General features: G+C 47.6%; 1 protein-coding gene across 5 annotated transcripts in view; it reads right to left on the reverse strand.

Annotated features, from left to right (window-relative positions):
- Positions 1–4,178: 4,178 nt before the first annotated feature.
- PIK3R6 (phosphoinositide-3-kinase regulatory subunit 6) overlaps positions 4,179–15,898 on the reverse strand; it is a 75,804-nt gene continuing 64,084 nt past the window's right edge. For all 5 annotated transcript variants that reach the window (XM_032801689.1, XM_075071733.1, XM_032801688.2 and 2 more), the window contains 5 exons: positions 15,082–15,152; positions 13,327–13,417; positions 12,504–12,574; positions 10,344–10,456; positions 4,179–7,302 (listed from right to left, as the gene is read on the reverse strand). In XM_032801689.1, coding sequence (XP_032657580.1) covers positions 7,146–7,302; positions 10,344–10,456; positions 12,504–12,574; positions 13,327–13,417; positions 15,082–15,152 — 503 coding nt within the window. In that variant the 3' untranslated portion in view covers positions 4,179–7,145. The remainder of the gene's footprint in view (positions 7,303–10,343; positions 10,457–12,503; positions 12,575–13,326; positions 13,418–15,081; positions 15,153–15,898) is intronic.

Here is a 15,898-nt window from a genome sequence, read left to right on the forward strand (position 1 = left end):
CTACATGTTGGTCTTCACCTTAACACTGAAGTTGGTTCAGAAGGCAGCAGCTTGCTTGCTAAGAGTATATTACCATAAGCATCTATGGTACTGATGCTCCAGCATCTGCCCTTGGTTTCCAGGCAAAAATTTAACCTATAACCCCCTAAATGGATTAGGAGTAAAGGTGGTCAATCTTCTGACAGAACAGTTTTCCATTAGAAAATGCAGATTCAACAGAATCAAAACATTTTGTGGGAATGTATTAATTTCATTAACATTTTTATAGGAAATCATCAATACATGTCATTTATAAAAAAGTGAAAGTGAGAAGATCAAAATGAAGTATTTTCAGTAAGGCGCTCAGTCTCACACTTCCCTAACACACACACACACACACACACACAGTCTCTCACACACAGGCTGGCCCTCACACTCACATACATTCTGCCTCTCATGAGTCCCAGTCCCCACAACACAGATTGTCACACACACAGTCTCACACTCTCTAACGCACTGTCACACAGTCCCCCAACACACAGTCACACTGTCTCTCTCTCTCTCTCTCACACGCACACACACGCTCTTGCTTGTATTATTGTTATTAATGATTGGTACTTCCTGTCAAAATGCTCTGGTGGGCCAGGAGTGCCTAGGGGCTGCAAGAGGGCCGTGGGCTCTGGCAAGATGCAGCCCTGTTGTGACAGCGTGAAGCCTGCCTTGAGCCACTGCAGCAGCGTTTGCTGCATACAAAGCTCAGTGTGTGTCAGCAATGGGGGTGGGGAGGGGGAGTTCTGGGGGTCCATGGGCAGGGGTGGTGGCTGTGCCCCCTCAACACACCGGGGCAGTGGCGCCAGCTGGGGACCACGTTCAATGAAGCATAGTGGAGCAGTTTAATAATACTGTGTACGGCCCCATAAATCCTAAGGACGGCCCTGTTCAGAATATTTTGTTTAGTGAAACATACTGAGATTGACTTTTTGTTCTGATTTGGAACAAAACTTTCAAATCTCAGCATTTCCCACAGGACAGAAGTTCTATTTTTCATCCACAGTTAATTAGGAGCTATGTAGCAGAGAGTCGTTTCTTTCTCCCTGCGGAGTTACCACAGTTGAGATCAGCAGAGGCACTTGAGCTAAAGCCTGTTGTTTGAATGAGAAGGGGCTGCTACCAGGATGTTCTCTTGGGTTGCCATGTGAGTGTGTAAATAAGTTAAATATATGGATGAGTTGGGACTATAATCCATTATACGTGGGTGCTGCATTGGGAGCAAGATAAGGACTCACTCATTGACATCTTTGTATTTCCAGGGCACCAGTCTCCAAGATATCCAGGCATTACAGAAGGCTGTAAGATTGCAGAAGGGAACATGTGAGCTTTATATATATACATATTCAAGGCCACTTGTACACAGACCCCTAAAACATAAATGAAACAGTCTTCATAGGCAGCATCGTTCTTCTTGGGCAGTGTAGACATCACTGCCTACATGTTGCAGAATTTGCAAGTAAAAATGTTGAGCAATATTTTCAAAACTACTGATGGGATAGATTCACCAAAGGACATAGGTTCCTAACTCCCACCTTAGCTGCTGAAATCCCAGAGTCAGGCCCCACTGGAATTCACGTACCACCACCCCCGCCCCCCTTAGCTGCTGCCAAGTCTGTAAGTGCCTAAACTAGCTTGGTACCTACATTTATGGAGTAAAAGATCCCTAGGCACCTATGTTTGTGCCTCTGTGCACGCGCAGGCATCTGGATGTCTAAATCCTAGAGCAAAGCAAAACCCAGGGGAAAGATAGGCATTCCTCCGCCTAACTCGCTTGCAGGCCCCTAGCCAGTAAGCATGCTTAGAGCTCACCTACTGGATCAGCCCCCTATAGGCAAGAATAGACAAAAAAGTGGGGTGCGGGAAGCTGTCTCATATCTTTTAGCCTAGTGCAGTGGTTCTCAAACTTTCGTACTGGTGATCCCTTTCACACAGCAAGCCTCCGAGTGAGACACCTCCCCCCCGTATACATTTAAATCACTTTTTTATATTTTTAACACCATTATAAATGCTGAAGGCAAAGCGGGGTTTGGGGTGGAGGCTGACAGCTCGCGACCCCCCTCCCCCCATGTAATAGCCTCACAATCCCCTGAGGGGTCCCAACCGCCCATTTGAGAACCCCTGGCCTAGTGGTTAGAGTACTTACTTGGGATGTGGGAAGCATCCAGTTCTCCCTACCTGTGGGGGAGAAGGTATTTGAACAGGAGTCTGCCACCTTTCAGGTGAGTGCCCAAGCCCCTTGGGCCACGGGATATTCTGGTGTGTGGTTCCTCAGCCTCTCCTGTTGAAGCTTTGCATGCTGAATAAATTTCAGTAATTCACTGAAGCAAGGGGCCTGGATCCTGGGTTCCCAGTTGAGTGCTCTGACCACTACACTCCAGAATCACTCTGTCCAAATCGTTCTTTCGTTATTTACCCACAGGAGAGATTGAGGGAGCCCCACATTGGAATATCCCATAGCCAGGGCCGGTGCAAGGATATTTCGCGCCCTAGGCGAAACTTCCAACTTGCGCCCCCCCCCCCCCAATCACATATATTATACACAATACAGGGTCACAGAGTAACATGTTATAATTTAGAATTTACCTTGCCCAATGCATGAGCTGGGGTCCTCTTTCTTCCTCCGCTCCACCAGACCACCGCTGAGACCCGGGGGACGCCCCGGGCTGCCGGGCTGCCGCGGCTGCGCACTGACCCCGGGGGCGCCCTAAGCTGCCAGGCTGCCGGCAGCTCAGACTATGCAGCGGCCGCTGCAACCATTTAAAAATTGGGGGGGCGCCGCTTTTTGGCGCCCCCAAATCTTGGCGCCCTAGGCAACCGCCTAGTTCGCCTAAATGGTTGCACCGGCCCTGCCCATAGCTCAGTGGTTCGGTCACCCTTCTCCTTCCCCTCAAGGCTTCTTGCAAAAACAGCCTAGGCACCTAGCCCCAAGAGAGGGTTGACAATCCCAAGTAGAGGGAGGTGCCCCCCTTGCCGCCCAGATGTAGGTGCTGAACATCGTGAGCGCAGCAGTGATTAGCACACACCCCTTGGCTTGGCATCTCCCATTTAGGCAGGAAGCCACCTAGCTTTTGTGAATCTCTTTCTGAGGCACCTCCACCTCCCCATTCATTGTACGGGGGAGGAGGTGCCGAACTCAGGCTTCGTGGATCCCAGTGAATTTCTGGGCACCTAAAAGGAGGTGCAGCAAAGCTCAGCAACCCCAAGCCTACATTTCTTTGTGGATCTAGCCCTAAGTGATTTAGGGGGGTGAGTCACACTGAAGGTCAATAGACTCTTAAGTCATTTTTGAAAACAGCACTTAAGCTTCTCAGTCACTTAGGCATTTTTGAAAGGGTCACCTGTTAGCTTTGCTTATCCAGCCTCTATTAACATCCAAAATCTGCTCATTCTGACCCCTTGCCACTTCCCCGGACTTCTTCCTACCTTGGCTTGCGTCTGGGCCCTTTCCCCTAGCATCTTTCCAGGCTCTGTAGAATCCTTTTCATCTCTGGTAACAAGCAAATGCTTTCCTCATGGAGATCCAGCACCTGCCCTTTCACCCAGGCTACTTCTTGGCTCCACCCCTGTGGTCACTCCATGGCTCTCCTAGCATATTAGCAGAGTTCTCTCTCAGGAGACAATCTCAAGGCCAAGTAGCCTCTTTCCCTGGGCTTCTTTCCTCCTTCTGCCCTGAAACCCTTCCTGTATGTTAATTCGTCACCCAGTTCCTCCCCATTGGGTTTCATCCTTAACTGAGTCTGACACACCCTGTAGTTGCCACCAGGTGCCATAGCTGAGCTCTTCAACTCCCCTTAACCCTTTCAGTGCCTGTGTGGGGTACGCACCCCATTATACCAACCCCAAACCCTGTCCCATCTCTCTACTTTGGAGATTTAACAGAGATGCCCAGAATTAGAGAGAAACTAGGGCCTGGGGGCTTCTGCACCCTGGCTTCTCACATACTGACGCACAGGGACTTATGTGTACTCCTCTAAGGGCGAAATGCTTGGAAATGGATTCCATCCCCTAATGCAGGGTGTTACAATCTCACAATAGGGACAGCAGAGGAAAGACATGGAGAACGAAACGTACTTGGCCACTTGGATAAGTGACCTCTTTCTACCCAAACCATCTCACCCTGCACACACATGCGCGCACACACATGCACACATTAGTACCCATTTGGGTTTCTTTAATGTCATGTAATCAAACAGGTAAAAAGACTGCACTTTCCAGTATATATAATCCACTAAACCTGTACAAATAATTTATAATCTATCTACATCATATACAACTATACACAGTTAATACCTATATACATCACTACAAATTCAAAGCTACTGCACAAGTCTCTGGTTATGTCTAGAGTGCCAGGCAAGGTGAACTTACAGTTAAATCCCAAAACAGGAGGACATGTGAGGAGCTGTTTGTCAGCCTCTCAAATTACTGCCCTACATAGCAGCTCATAGGAAGAGAAGTGCTGGCTTCATTCAGGCATTTCTTGACCTCCTTTGCCATCATTAGTCACAGGGTCTCCTTTGTATGTGTCTCCTGGGGCCAAATTCATCTTTTTTCCACATAAACTTTATGTTCTTGCTTGTCAATAATTTACAATAAACCATGAGTAAACTGAAGTTAAAGACAATGCTGTTTATGCTGAAGAAAAGAAAGAGCCCTGTTGCTGAATGCTTCTGGCTTTGTTTATCTTGTATCCCCTTGCTATGGCTCAGGAGGCTGAGGTTAGCTGAACTTGGAATGAGGTGGCTAAATCTTCTAGCATAACAAAAATATTTCCTTCAGTGGCTCTGGTGAGATCCGAATACAAGGAAGTGCAGTGCAGTAGAGGTGAAAGAAAATTTCCTGGATTAAATTTTTGGATTATTTTTGTTACCCCACTGATAACGGAACAACAATAGGGCTTGGCTTTTTTTTCCCCTGGAGGAAAAAGTCCAGTATACAGTTTTCATAAGTGGAATAACACGCCTTGGGGAGTATAGCTTTTCGTGAAATCAGAGTACTTGAGTCACTTGGCAGTACAGTGAATACACACCCAAGCCATCAGTGTCTCATAGTAAGTGAGGATACCCCCATGGTGTGGGTGACATTCTCATACACACATTTACTTTTTTTGTAATTAAATGATTTTGGGGGGGCTGCCAGGATCTCTTGTTGCTAGGGAGCCTCTCACCTGCCATCAGTTTTAAACGTGATTTGCCAGCAGGCAGTTTATTTCAATAGAGCTTCCCAGGGAATTGTTTTTATGTTTATGTTTTATGCAATAAGCTAAGCTGGGAGTTTGTAAAACTTTAGCTAGAAAGTAAAAGATAAAAACGCTTGCAGTGAGGGGAGAAAGTAAGTGGTTGTTTGATCTTAAAAATCGCAGAGCAGGGCAGTGATGGGAGCTGCAGGAGGACTGAGACGATCTTTAAAGCCTACATGGGGGAAAATTTAACCCAAACTTCCCCCATGTCCACAGAGCCTAAATGTCCAAGAAATCCTAATGTTATCAAAATCTTTGGGCCTTAATCAAGGCAGTTCTGTGAAGGGTTATTTAGAGACACCCAATCTAAACATTGCAGCCCAACATTTCAAACTTGGATACATTCTCATTCCACATGTAGGCACTAAATTAAGTAGACCCTGATTGTCAGAGGAACAGTTCTCATTGGCCAGACAAAAGTCACATCCCAGCCTGGCCAGCTGTTCCATGATAGGAGTGTGGAGTCCCCACTGGGGGTAGGGGGATGTTGTTTTCCCTGCCATACTCCTGTAGGGATTCTGCTGAGGGGGTGCAGCTTAAAGTTCCACCAGCAGCTCTTGTAGGAGTCTTGCTGTCTTACCCCTCAGCTGGGATGCACTGACTCAGCACTCCCCTACGGTCATCTTCATCAGACAGCACCATCCCCTATTTGGGCTGCTTTGGCTATGAGCAGAATCTCTTGGGGAGCACGTGCTGCACTTGAGACCTTATAGAACTGCAAATTAACCTGGCCCAATACGCACTACACAACAACGCATTACCACCTGTAAACTGCTCTGGGCTCTCACGCACTCCTCACCAAACAGAAAGCACAAGAAGGCCAAGAAACTAGAGAAGCCACTGATGGATTCTTTGGGTAGCTGTTTCTGGTGACAAAGCAACACTGGCAATGAGGTGTGGGAGCAGAGAACAATTTGGGGTTTGTGTAACCCAGTGTTTAGGAGCAGACCCAGAGTCTCACGCAAGGAAGGTCTAATGATCACATCTATCAGGATGTAAGGGAAGCCTTGTTAGCACTGTCCTGGACATTTTGGATTAGATCTGACAAGTTACTGAATCTACACTGGATATCTGAAATGACTTCAGCTGGCAACGAGCAAGAATCAAGATAGGAACTTGTGCACCTGCTGCTGTGGGAGCTTTGTTTGATCCTGGCCAAAGTCACTAGCATGGAAGTCCCTGGCAGTTTTTCCCCACAGATCTCAGTGGGCGCTTGACAGACCCTAGTGATGCACATGTTCTACCCAATTCCAATCAGCCCTTACAAGCTTTCTTCTTTGCTAAGTGAATGTTTGGAGGCAATTGCCTGTGTGTCTAAGGTGACTCAAATATATTGCTTTGGAAGTGGCTTCAGGTGTACCTGTGCAGCACCCAGCACAATAGGCCCTGATCCCTGATTAGGGGTTTCAGACACTATTGTAATATAAAATATTAAATAATAATAATTGCACTTTGTGCCCCACCTAAAGCAAGCAGAAGTCAAACTCTGCCAGCTTGTCTCCAATTTTTCTCCCGAAGAAACTCCTCCTCCCCTCTCAAGGTATTTTACTGACACACAAAGAAGAATAACGGTCTGACTCCTCTGTTCTCAGTTCCTCAGCCCAGCCCTACTCTCCAGCATTACAGGAACTCCCTGCTCTTCCACCTTCTCCCAGGCTCTGTTCCTTGGCTCAGACCTAAGCCACGGCATTATAACAGTTTGCCTGATTTTTACTTTCTTCTTTGAGCCCTAACTTCCCGTAGAGTTGTAGCTTTACAAGAGAAATTGTTGTGAAGTCACTGTAGGTGGCTTTTAGTGTGTTCTTCGGTCCTCGTTCTATTGTGACCCAACCAGGGATTCTTACAAATGCCTCATGTCAATTTTTTCTTATCTTCTTCACTGGATGATGCCTGCAAATGTGTTGATGGGCAACAGCAAAGATCTGGGCATGTATTTGGCCAGTCCCACATCCTCCGGCTCATGCAGGCTGAATTTCATTGTCCTTATCTTTTGCAAGCAATAGCTGGGTTCCAGGCAAGGAGAAACTTCCACACTGCAAGAGAAGAAAGATACTTCTACTAAACATGCTGAATCATGGGCCAAATACTGATCTCAGTTATTCCAGTGTATATCCAGAATAACTCCATTGGCTTTGGCTGTTGCTTTGGATTTACATCCATGTAACTAAGATTTATAATGTTTGCAATCTTGCACTGGTTTTTGCTAGAAAGATTATCTAATTCATTGTTATCATGATTGTTATTACACAGTGCCTTAGGGTAGCCTTAGTTTGATTCAGGGGAATGCAAACCGTATGTACTACAGATGGGCCTGAATCAAAACTCCACCTTCAAACTCCCCAGAACTTTGAAGGCATTTGAAATCCAAACCCAGATCCAAATTCTGCATTCGACTCCAGTCACAATCCTTGAATCCAATTCCCTTGAACTTTGGGAGGTTCAAATTCCAGATCCAAATGACAAGGCTTGAGCCTGTCTAATATATAAACACTTCACTTCTCCATCACTGAAAGGCAGTCACTGCTGATGCAGGATGTGGCAGCTTTTAATGGTGCATACAACACTGCCCAGTGGTTTTAGGACAGGAAACGAAGGAGAAAACTGCCTCAGTTTGGAACTGCTGGAGGAAATTTACTAATGCAGAATGTAATTACTCAGAGTGGACTTCTGCCATGACTCCAAAGCTAACACCCTGGTGTTTGCACAAAAAGTGCCACAGCACCTTTATGAAGACAAGAAGCAAGAACTTTGCCATCTTTGGAGGAAGTGTAAAACCAGTCTCCCCAACACAAGCTTTTACTCAGAGGGGAGGAAAGCACCATCTCTGAACTGTGTTTCTCACAGCAACCAGTTTGCTCCCTCTCCGACTTCTTGAAGGCCTCATTTGTGGTCTCTGCAAACGTTTCACACACTGCACCATTACCGTGAGCTTCACACAATGTTTCCCCTGGTGAGGTTTGTAAGAAACTGCTGTTGAGTCTTTTTTGCCTGCTGGGCCCCAAATCTTTGAGGTTACACTACTGCCAGAGGCTACTGGCTAGAGGTGAACTAGGCAGCTGTGTATGGCATCAGATTTCTGGGCACCTGCCGAAGGTGACGTATTTGGCCCAACCGCCCCTCCATTATGACGGAGGTGCAACTGGGCCAAATTTGAGTGGGGTTGTGACTGAGAATACCAGGTCTCAATGCCACTCAATCAATCAGATTTGGCCCAGCCACCCCTCTGTCATGGAGGGGCAGCCAGCCAAATCTACTGCGCTAGGCTTACAGGGAGGAGAGGGCGGCACACTGAAGTTTTGCCTAGGGCAGCAGATTGTCTTTGGTGGCCTCTAGCTGTTGCCATGGGAAATCCCTTCCTCCAGGCTTGGAGAGAAGCACATCCCACCCACAGGGCTTTTTACAGATCACTAGCCTGTCTCTGACACCCAGCTGTTCCCCTGGTGGGCAATCCAGAATCACAAACGGCTTTCTTGGAAGGCAGTTCCCTCAAAATCCTCTTCAACAGCGGAAAAAAGAAACAGAATAAGACTCGCTGTTGGCTATGTGTAATGAGGTGGAGAGAAAACAGGGGACGAGAGGGCAGAAGAGGAGGGTAGCCAGAAACTAGGAAAATCAGAGATTTCAACCTTTGCCCTAAATAAGAAATGGAGCTTCATTTTCAGGCCTTACATCGTGAGCACCCAAACTGGCCTGTCTGCATGCCAGCTGCCATCTCTATGCACTAATATTCATGCACAAATACCAGTTTGCACACCCAGCTATCAGAGCTGCATGCGCACATGCAGCATTTATGTGCACAGTTATGAGAGTATGTGTAATGCTATGGTCTAGTGTATGATCACATCTCCTCCAAGTGGCTGATTTGTGACTGTACAGCCAACTTCTGTCACACAAAGGGCCAGTTTAAAAAAGGGACACATTTTCTTACACAAAAAAGAATCTTCTTTTTCTTTGTCAAATAATTTTGACTGTTGACATTTTCCAACCAGCTCTACTCAAGTGGTAGCTTGCGTTTTTGGGCTTAGGGTCCTGGGTTCAAACCCCTGCAGATGACTTTGGTGGCTGCATATGAATTGGTTCATGATATGTTTTTGTTGGTGGTGCTACTTGGGGCAAAATTATGAAACTGTGGTTCTTAAAATACAAATCCAGCCTGCACAAATTCTTGAGAGAACCTAATTTTTTGCTGCTATATGATCAAAGTTGCTCACACAGACTACCCACTCCCACCTTCAGATTTCTACAGTGCCTTTTATCCTGAAGGATCTCCAATCACTCTACAAGCTGTAGAGAAGAATCATTTCCACCACCATAGAAATGCAGCCACTGCTGGGGTAGAACTCAAGAAACTCTTTAACAGTAAATAACATTCTACGACAGTTTCAAGCAAGAAATGAAGATTCCTGTATTCATATCCAGTGCATCATGTGCAAACACGCACTTGGATAATGCTTTCTATCCATGAATCTCAAAGAAGAGCTCTGTGGAGCTTGAAAGCTTGTCTCTTTCACCAACAGAAGTTGCTCCAATAAAAGATGTTAGCTCACTCATTTTGTCTTTCACAAGCATTAATGAGTTAGACTTAAGAACCCCCCTATGAGAACTAGAAGAGTATAATCTGCACCTTACAAATGGGAAGATGGGAATACTGAGATATTGTGGAAGTCTGTGGCAGAGTTAGGAAATGAGCCAGATCTCCTAACCCTCAGCCATCTGCTCAAGCCACTCTATTATTTACTATATATGATAAAATAGTTTGCATTGACATAGTGTTTTCCAGGCAAAGATCTCAAAACACTTTACAAAGGAAGGTCAATATCACTGACTTCATTTTACTCTGGTGATAGCAGGCACAGGGAGGCCATGTGATTCACCCAGGGCCTCTCACCAAGTTAGAAGCAGAGTTAAGACTAGAACCCATATCTTCTGACTTCCAGGCCTGGGCACTAGCCAACATCACCTCCTCTGTAGTCTTAATAACCCTTGTGAAAAGACATGTTGTGTCTCCGGGGAAGTCTAACTTTAAATCAATAGCTTGATGCTTGTTTAAAGCCTTGCAGCTAAGTAGCCTTACCCGACTACGTTCGTGTAGGTCCTTCTGAAGTTCTTGTCCAGGCACAGGTTGAAGGTCCTTTGTTCCATGCTCTGGATTTTGATATTACGTGTTCTGATCTTGTTTGTTGCTGACTGGAACAACAGAGAAGAAAAAGCCCTACTGAATTTTTCACTTACCTTCTTAAGGCTGCACCAAGACAGATGGTGAATGCGTGTGCGCGCGCACATCTATTTTTAAACCTTGGACCACAAGACACGACTGCTGGAATAGAGAGGGAACTGGCTCCTTCCTTTTATTTCCCCCGGCACAAATTGGCCAATATTTTCAAAAGCAGCCAGTGATTTGGGTGCCTAACTTGAGGCTCCTTAAAGGATACCCCATAGCCCCAATTGAAGTCTGTGAGAGATGCAGATGCTCAACAACTCTGAAATTCAGGCCCCTTTAAGGTATCCCAGATTAGGCCTCCAAAATCACTGGCCAGAGTCCACAGTAACCGGGAAGGCCTGGTGCTCAAGCAGCCTTACAGGGGATCACTAGTGTTAGTGTCTTGGGGTGAGACCTCCCACCCCTACTCTAAACACTTTATGCCAGCGTGGGAAGGTTTTCGCGACACAGGCACTGCAAAACTGCTTTCTGAGGCCCCCTTTGCAAGCCCTGGTGTAGCCTGGGGTCATGCTGGGGGTGGGACAGGAAGGGTGAGTCGGGGCAGGGCTACAATGCTCAGTGCTGCAGCGATTCTAGGCAGGACTGTGACTCGGTGGAGATGGGGGAGGCTGCCACAACCTTGACAGGCCCCTAGGGCTGTTTAAGGTTCACTGAAGTCCCCAGAGCAGCCCAGGTTCAGGTGGGCAGAAAGGTGGCTTATAGCCCCCCTTCCCTTGGGCTGTGAGTCACTGAATCTCACCTGGGATGCCTGAAATACATGGGAATAGGTGATAAAGAAACAGGCCCTTGGTCCATTTGGCGCTACAGGACCTGATTCTCAGGATATGTCTACACTGCAATTGGAAGTGTGATTGCCACTCACGTAGGCACACCCAGACTAGCTTTAAGCTAGCTAGTGAAGATCTTGTGGCACTGGCTGTACGAGCCTGTGTTCCTAGTTCACAACAGGGTCTGTGCTGCTGCATCTGCACTGCCAGATTAGAGCTAGCACCGGGGAGCCCACACAAGCTGCCCTCATACCTTCAGTTATACCAAGCCCTCTTTGCACCATTCCGGCGGGGCAAAGGGGCCTGTAAACAAGGACCAAACCTTACATCTAGTGGATGTTTGTCCTCTGGATCATAATATCTACTGCACACCAAGACACGCTGCTCCAATGGCACAGTCTTGCAGAGGAGAAATGCTAATGCACCGTGTTCCATCCGGGCAGTACTCAGGGACAGTGACAGAACTGCTTGGGTTTCCAGCAAAAAGCTGAAATCTGACAGGGGAGAAAAACTGAAACCACTTTCTGAGCCGCTCTGTGCAGTATCTCCTCCTCCTTTTGTAGAGCAGTGGGGGATTTCCTTCTTCAGTCTTTGCCGTAGGAAGAAGTAAAATCTCTAATCATCATGCTTCTAATTACGTTTCTCCATCTACATCATTCATTCCAAAGGATCCTGAGCAATGGGCCAGATCCCGCAAACCCTGCTGAGCACTCTGTTTCCTACAGTGAGTAGCTTCCTGGCCAGTAACAAGCTGTTCATGGTAGTAAGCAGTAGCTTCAGCAGCATCTGCGGGGTCAGGCACTCTAAGTGGACAGGTGGACCCATCACTGAGAGTCCTGGGAATCTGGGGTGCTGTCTTCCTTTTTTTAACACCCTTATTCTGCAATGTGGACAGGACCCTTACACCATGTCTGTGAAGCCAGGTTGGCTGGTCCTCCTTCCTCTGCAGCCGTCTGGGATTTCCTGGGAGACCTCTCATTCAAGCACTGGCTTGGCCCAACAATATTGCTCAGCTTGCGATTCTGAATCACCACCTCCAAGGGACGGGACGCCAGGGGTCCCCCCACTTTTTACTGGCCATAAGGGCAAGCGACGAGTGGGAAGGGGTAGAGAGGAGTGAGTGGGAGGCAGGGTTACAAGGGGAAGGGGTAGTGTGAGGGGCAGGGCCATAGTTCAGGAGCCTGTGCCTCCCCCCCCTCTTTTAGGATGCTTCCACCACTCCTGCCAGGGGCTCACAGCTACTTACAGAAAATGATCTTCCCGACAGGTTGGAGGTTTTGACGACTTCACCAATAGTTACATTCAAGCATGCCAGATCTGCAACAAAATCGGGGCATTAGACTGACACTAGAGCACAGGTCAGCCCAGCCTGCTTTGTCTTGGCTGGGTGAGGTCTTCTGGAATTCTCCACTCCTAACCCTTCTTGGTGGGCTCCCCATCACCCCCAAAGGTACTATGTTAGAATGAGCATCTCTCTGCTTGGGGTGCCTGGGTACAGCTCCTAGCATCAGCCCGAGGGGGCCCCAGAGAGCAACACAAGTTACTCCTGTCTTATTCCCTTGCACTACATAAGGCTGAGAGCGCTGCCTGTGTAGTGACTCCATCCTCTGTCATCCCAAGGGGGTATCTCCACTGGGGCTCATGGGGCAGACACAAAGGAGGAGCTATGACAGCTGAAGGTCTATCCCCCAAAGACATCTCTTTGTCTCTTCCTCCCTTCCTCCTTGGTCACGCAACTGCAGAAGGGGTGGGATATAATGGCACAAAAAAAGCATAACTGAGTCCAATGCTGCATCCTCAGTTACTGGGAGCTCCCTAAGAGTGGGGCATGAGACTCAACAGCCAGATACTTGACCATGAGCTGTAGTGATCATGTCTGCAGCACACGGCTATGCATGCAGCACGGACTCAGCTCCCGCAGCCCAGCCAAAGCATGCACTGAGCATTCTGGGATGGATTCTCTGGGGGCCAGCCTCTTCTTTGGCTGTTCCAAGGTCCTGCTCAGGAGTCCCCAAAACACTGAATAATTGGCAGCTCAGCAAACGGTGCCTCACCAGGAGAATCCTCACCTTCTGTTTCACTGGAGGGAATGGCTTTCATCACCAGGCCAGTAGATCGCAGGAAGACTTCTACCTCCTTCTTCCGATTACTCAGCAAAACCTGCACAAGAGGCACATTTCACTCAGTTACATGTTAGGGATCAACATGTTAGGCCTGAATGAAACTAACTGGGTGCCTGATCCAGAGCACACTGGGACAGGCTAAATTTGTTTTTTCATTTGATTTCTCTCCCCTCCCCCTCCTCTCTGCTCCTACATTCACATTTTTCCTCTGTTTGCTTTTCACTTTGCTCCACTTTCTGCTCCACTTTTCACCGCACTGGATTTCCTCCCTCTGCAGCTTTTCTCTGCACTGGATTTCCTCCCTCTGCAGCTTTTCTCACAGCCTCTCCTAAGCAAACCTGAGCGCATTCACGTTCCAGTTGAGCTTTCAAACCCGCAATATTTGGGTGGGTTCGAAACGAGGCAAGACACGGTCACTCAGCCCCTGGTTAAACCCCAAAAGACACCCTGCCAGCCCCTTTTAATGACAGAAAAAGCATAAGATTAGGAGTTGGGAAAACCCATCTAAATTGAGAGAAAAAAAGGTGGGAAAATTATAAACATAAAGGGCCGTGTTAAAAAGAAACAGATTCTAAGCTGCTCAGCCGCAGAACAGGGAATCATCGAATCATAGGACACAAAAGGACCTCGAAAGCTCTTCTAATCCAGCCCCCTGCACTCAAGGCAGGATTAACTATTATCTAGACCAGCCCTGACGGGTGTCTGTCTATCCTGCTTTTAAAAATCTTCAGTAACAGAGATTTCACAACCTCCCTGGGCAATTTATTCCAGAGCTTGCACATGTGTCTGCATATTTAGCATCAGATTCTGCCTCTCTAATTCAGGCTCAAGAATGTCTTACTCAGTGAGTAGCATCATGGACTTCAGTGAGACTGGCCGCTGAGTAAAGCGCTATGTAATCTAAATAAAGGTGGCAGAACTGGGCCCACAGGCTTTGTCTAGACTAGGAAAAAGATGTGTGTTCTGAAAAAAGTGTCAGCTAACATGATTTGAAACACTGCTTAGGGGCTAGTGTGGGGGATGAACACCTTTACAAACACATTATCTGGACACGGGCAACACTCAGACTCAAAACAAAGGGAAATGATTACTACAATAGATAATAATAATGGAGATATCCCTATCTCCTAGAACTGGAAGGGACCCTGAAGGGTCACCGAGTCCAGCCCCCTGCCTTCACTAGCAGGACCAAGTACTGATTTTGCCCCAGATCCCTAAGTGGCCCCCTCAAGAGCTGAACTCACAATCCTGGGTTTAGCAGGCCAGTGCTCAAACCATTGAACTATCCCTTCAAGTGTTCATTGAAAAGTACCCCTCCTCTGTAGATGTGCAATAGGAGGGAAAAAAGGGCCCATTAGAAGTCATAATCCCATAGGCTAGACTTTACAGTTAACCAGTAAGGGGTCTTGTGCATCCTAATCAATATTTCCAGGACAGGGGGGACTGGATGTCCCAGGAACAGCTGGTTCATTATTACAAAGGCTGATCTAGGGGCATCTCTTTTCAGGTAAGATGATGTCCGGGCACATTCAGCCCTCAAGCAATGCATGTGCTGAAAGGAGCATCTCACGGGCAAAAGCAAAGGCAGTTTTCCCTTGTTGCAGCAATCTGCCCCAGAACCCCTGCACGCAGTGAGCTCCCAGAGCCACCAAAAAGAGTCCTGCGAGCAGTGAGGCAATGGGACAAAGAGTTGCATCTTACCTTGCTATACGTTACTGCGAGATCTGCCCCGGGGACTTCCAGCGTTGTTTTCTTCTTTGTCTGCATATGGTCTGGAAGAGGGAAATCAATGGGAAATGAGGGCCCGAATGGCAACGTTGCTCATTCAGGTGTGGCAAAGTACCTTCTTCTCCTTGGTAGGCTCAGTCCTTTTTAGCCTTGGAGACACAGGCTTGGGCAAAGCAAACCCTTCCAGATAGCACAGGGTCTGGCTGATCCTTCCCTCAGTCAGTCCCTTGTGCTTGTTTACTCCCCTTCTGAGGGCAGAGTGCAGCCTTCCTTGCTACAAAGGTTCAGAGCCTTGCAGCACCTAGCTTGCTGGCAGCTCCCCTGCTTCTCTCACTCTCCTCCCTGCTTCCATGCCAGAGAGGATTAAAAAAGGTCTCCAGCAGCTGGAGCCAGCTGAAGCTAATTAATTCCCTGGTAACCCCTCTTCCAGCTGAACCTTATTTCCCCCTCCTTATCTCTCCTCAGTGGATTGGGAGCAGCCTTTTAACCCTCTGGGACTAATTACTACCCCTCCCTTTGTAGCTGTTTGTCCTAGGTTTGCCACACAGGGTATATACATCCAGCTGCAATGCAAAGGCACCCATTGACTCCAATGGGAGCAGGACTGGGCTATATTGCTGTAGGTTAGTTCTAACAGCAGAATTAGGAGCTAGGAGGTTTCCTTTGCTGTTCTTTTACCAAGTGTCCCCAACCTCCCAACAACACTTGGAGGCAGAATGTCTTGCAAAGGTTTTTTTCAATTTTCCCCCTCTCCCTCCTCACCCCCATACACTCTTGGGGCCTTGTGGCT

This window comes from Chelonoidis abingdonii, chromosome 13 (assembly GCF_003597395.2).
Source record: "Chelonoidis abingdonii isolate Lonesome George chromosome 13, CheloAbing_2.0, whole genome shotgun sequence".
Classification (NCBI taxonomy): Eukaryota; Metazoa; Chordata; order Testudines; family Testudinidae; genus Chelonoidis; species Chelonoidis abingdonii.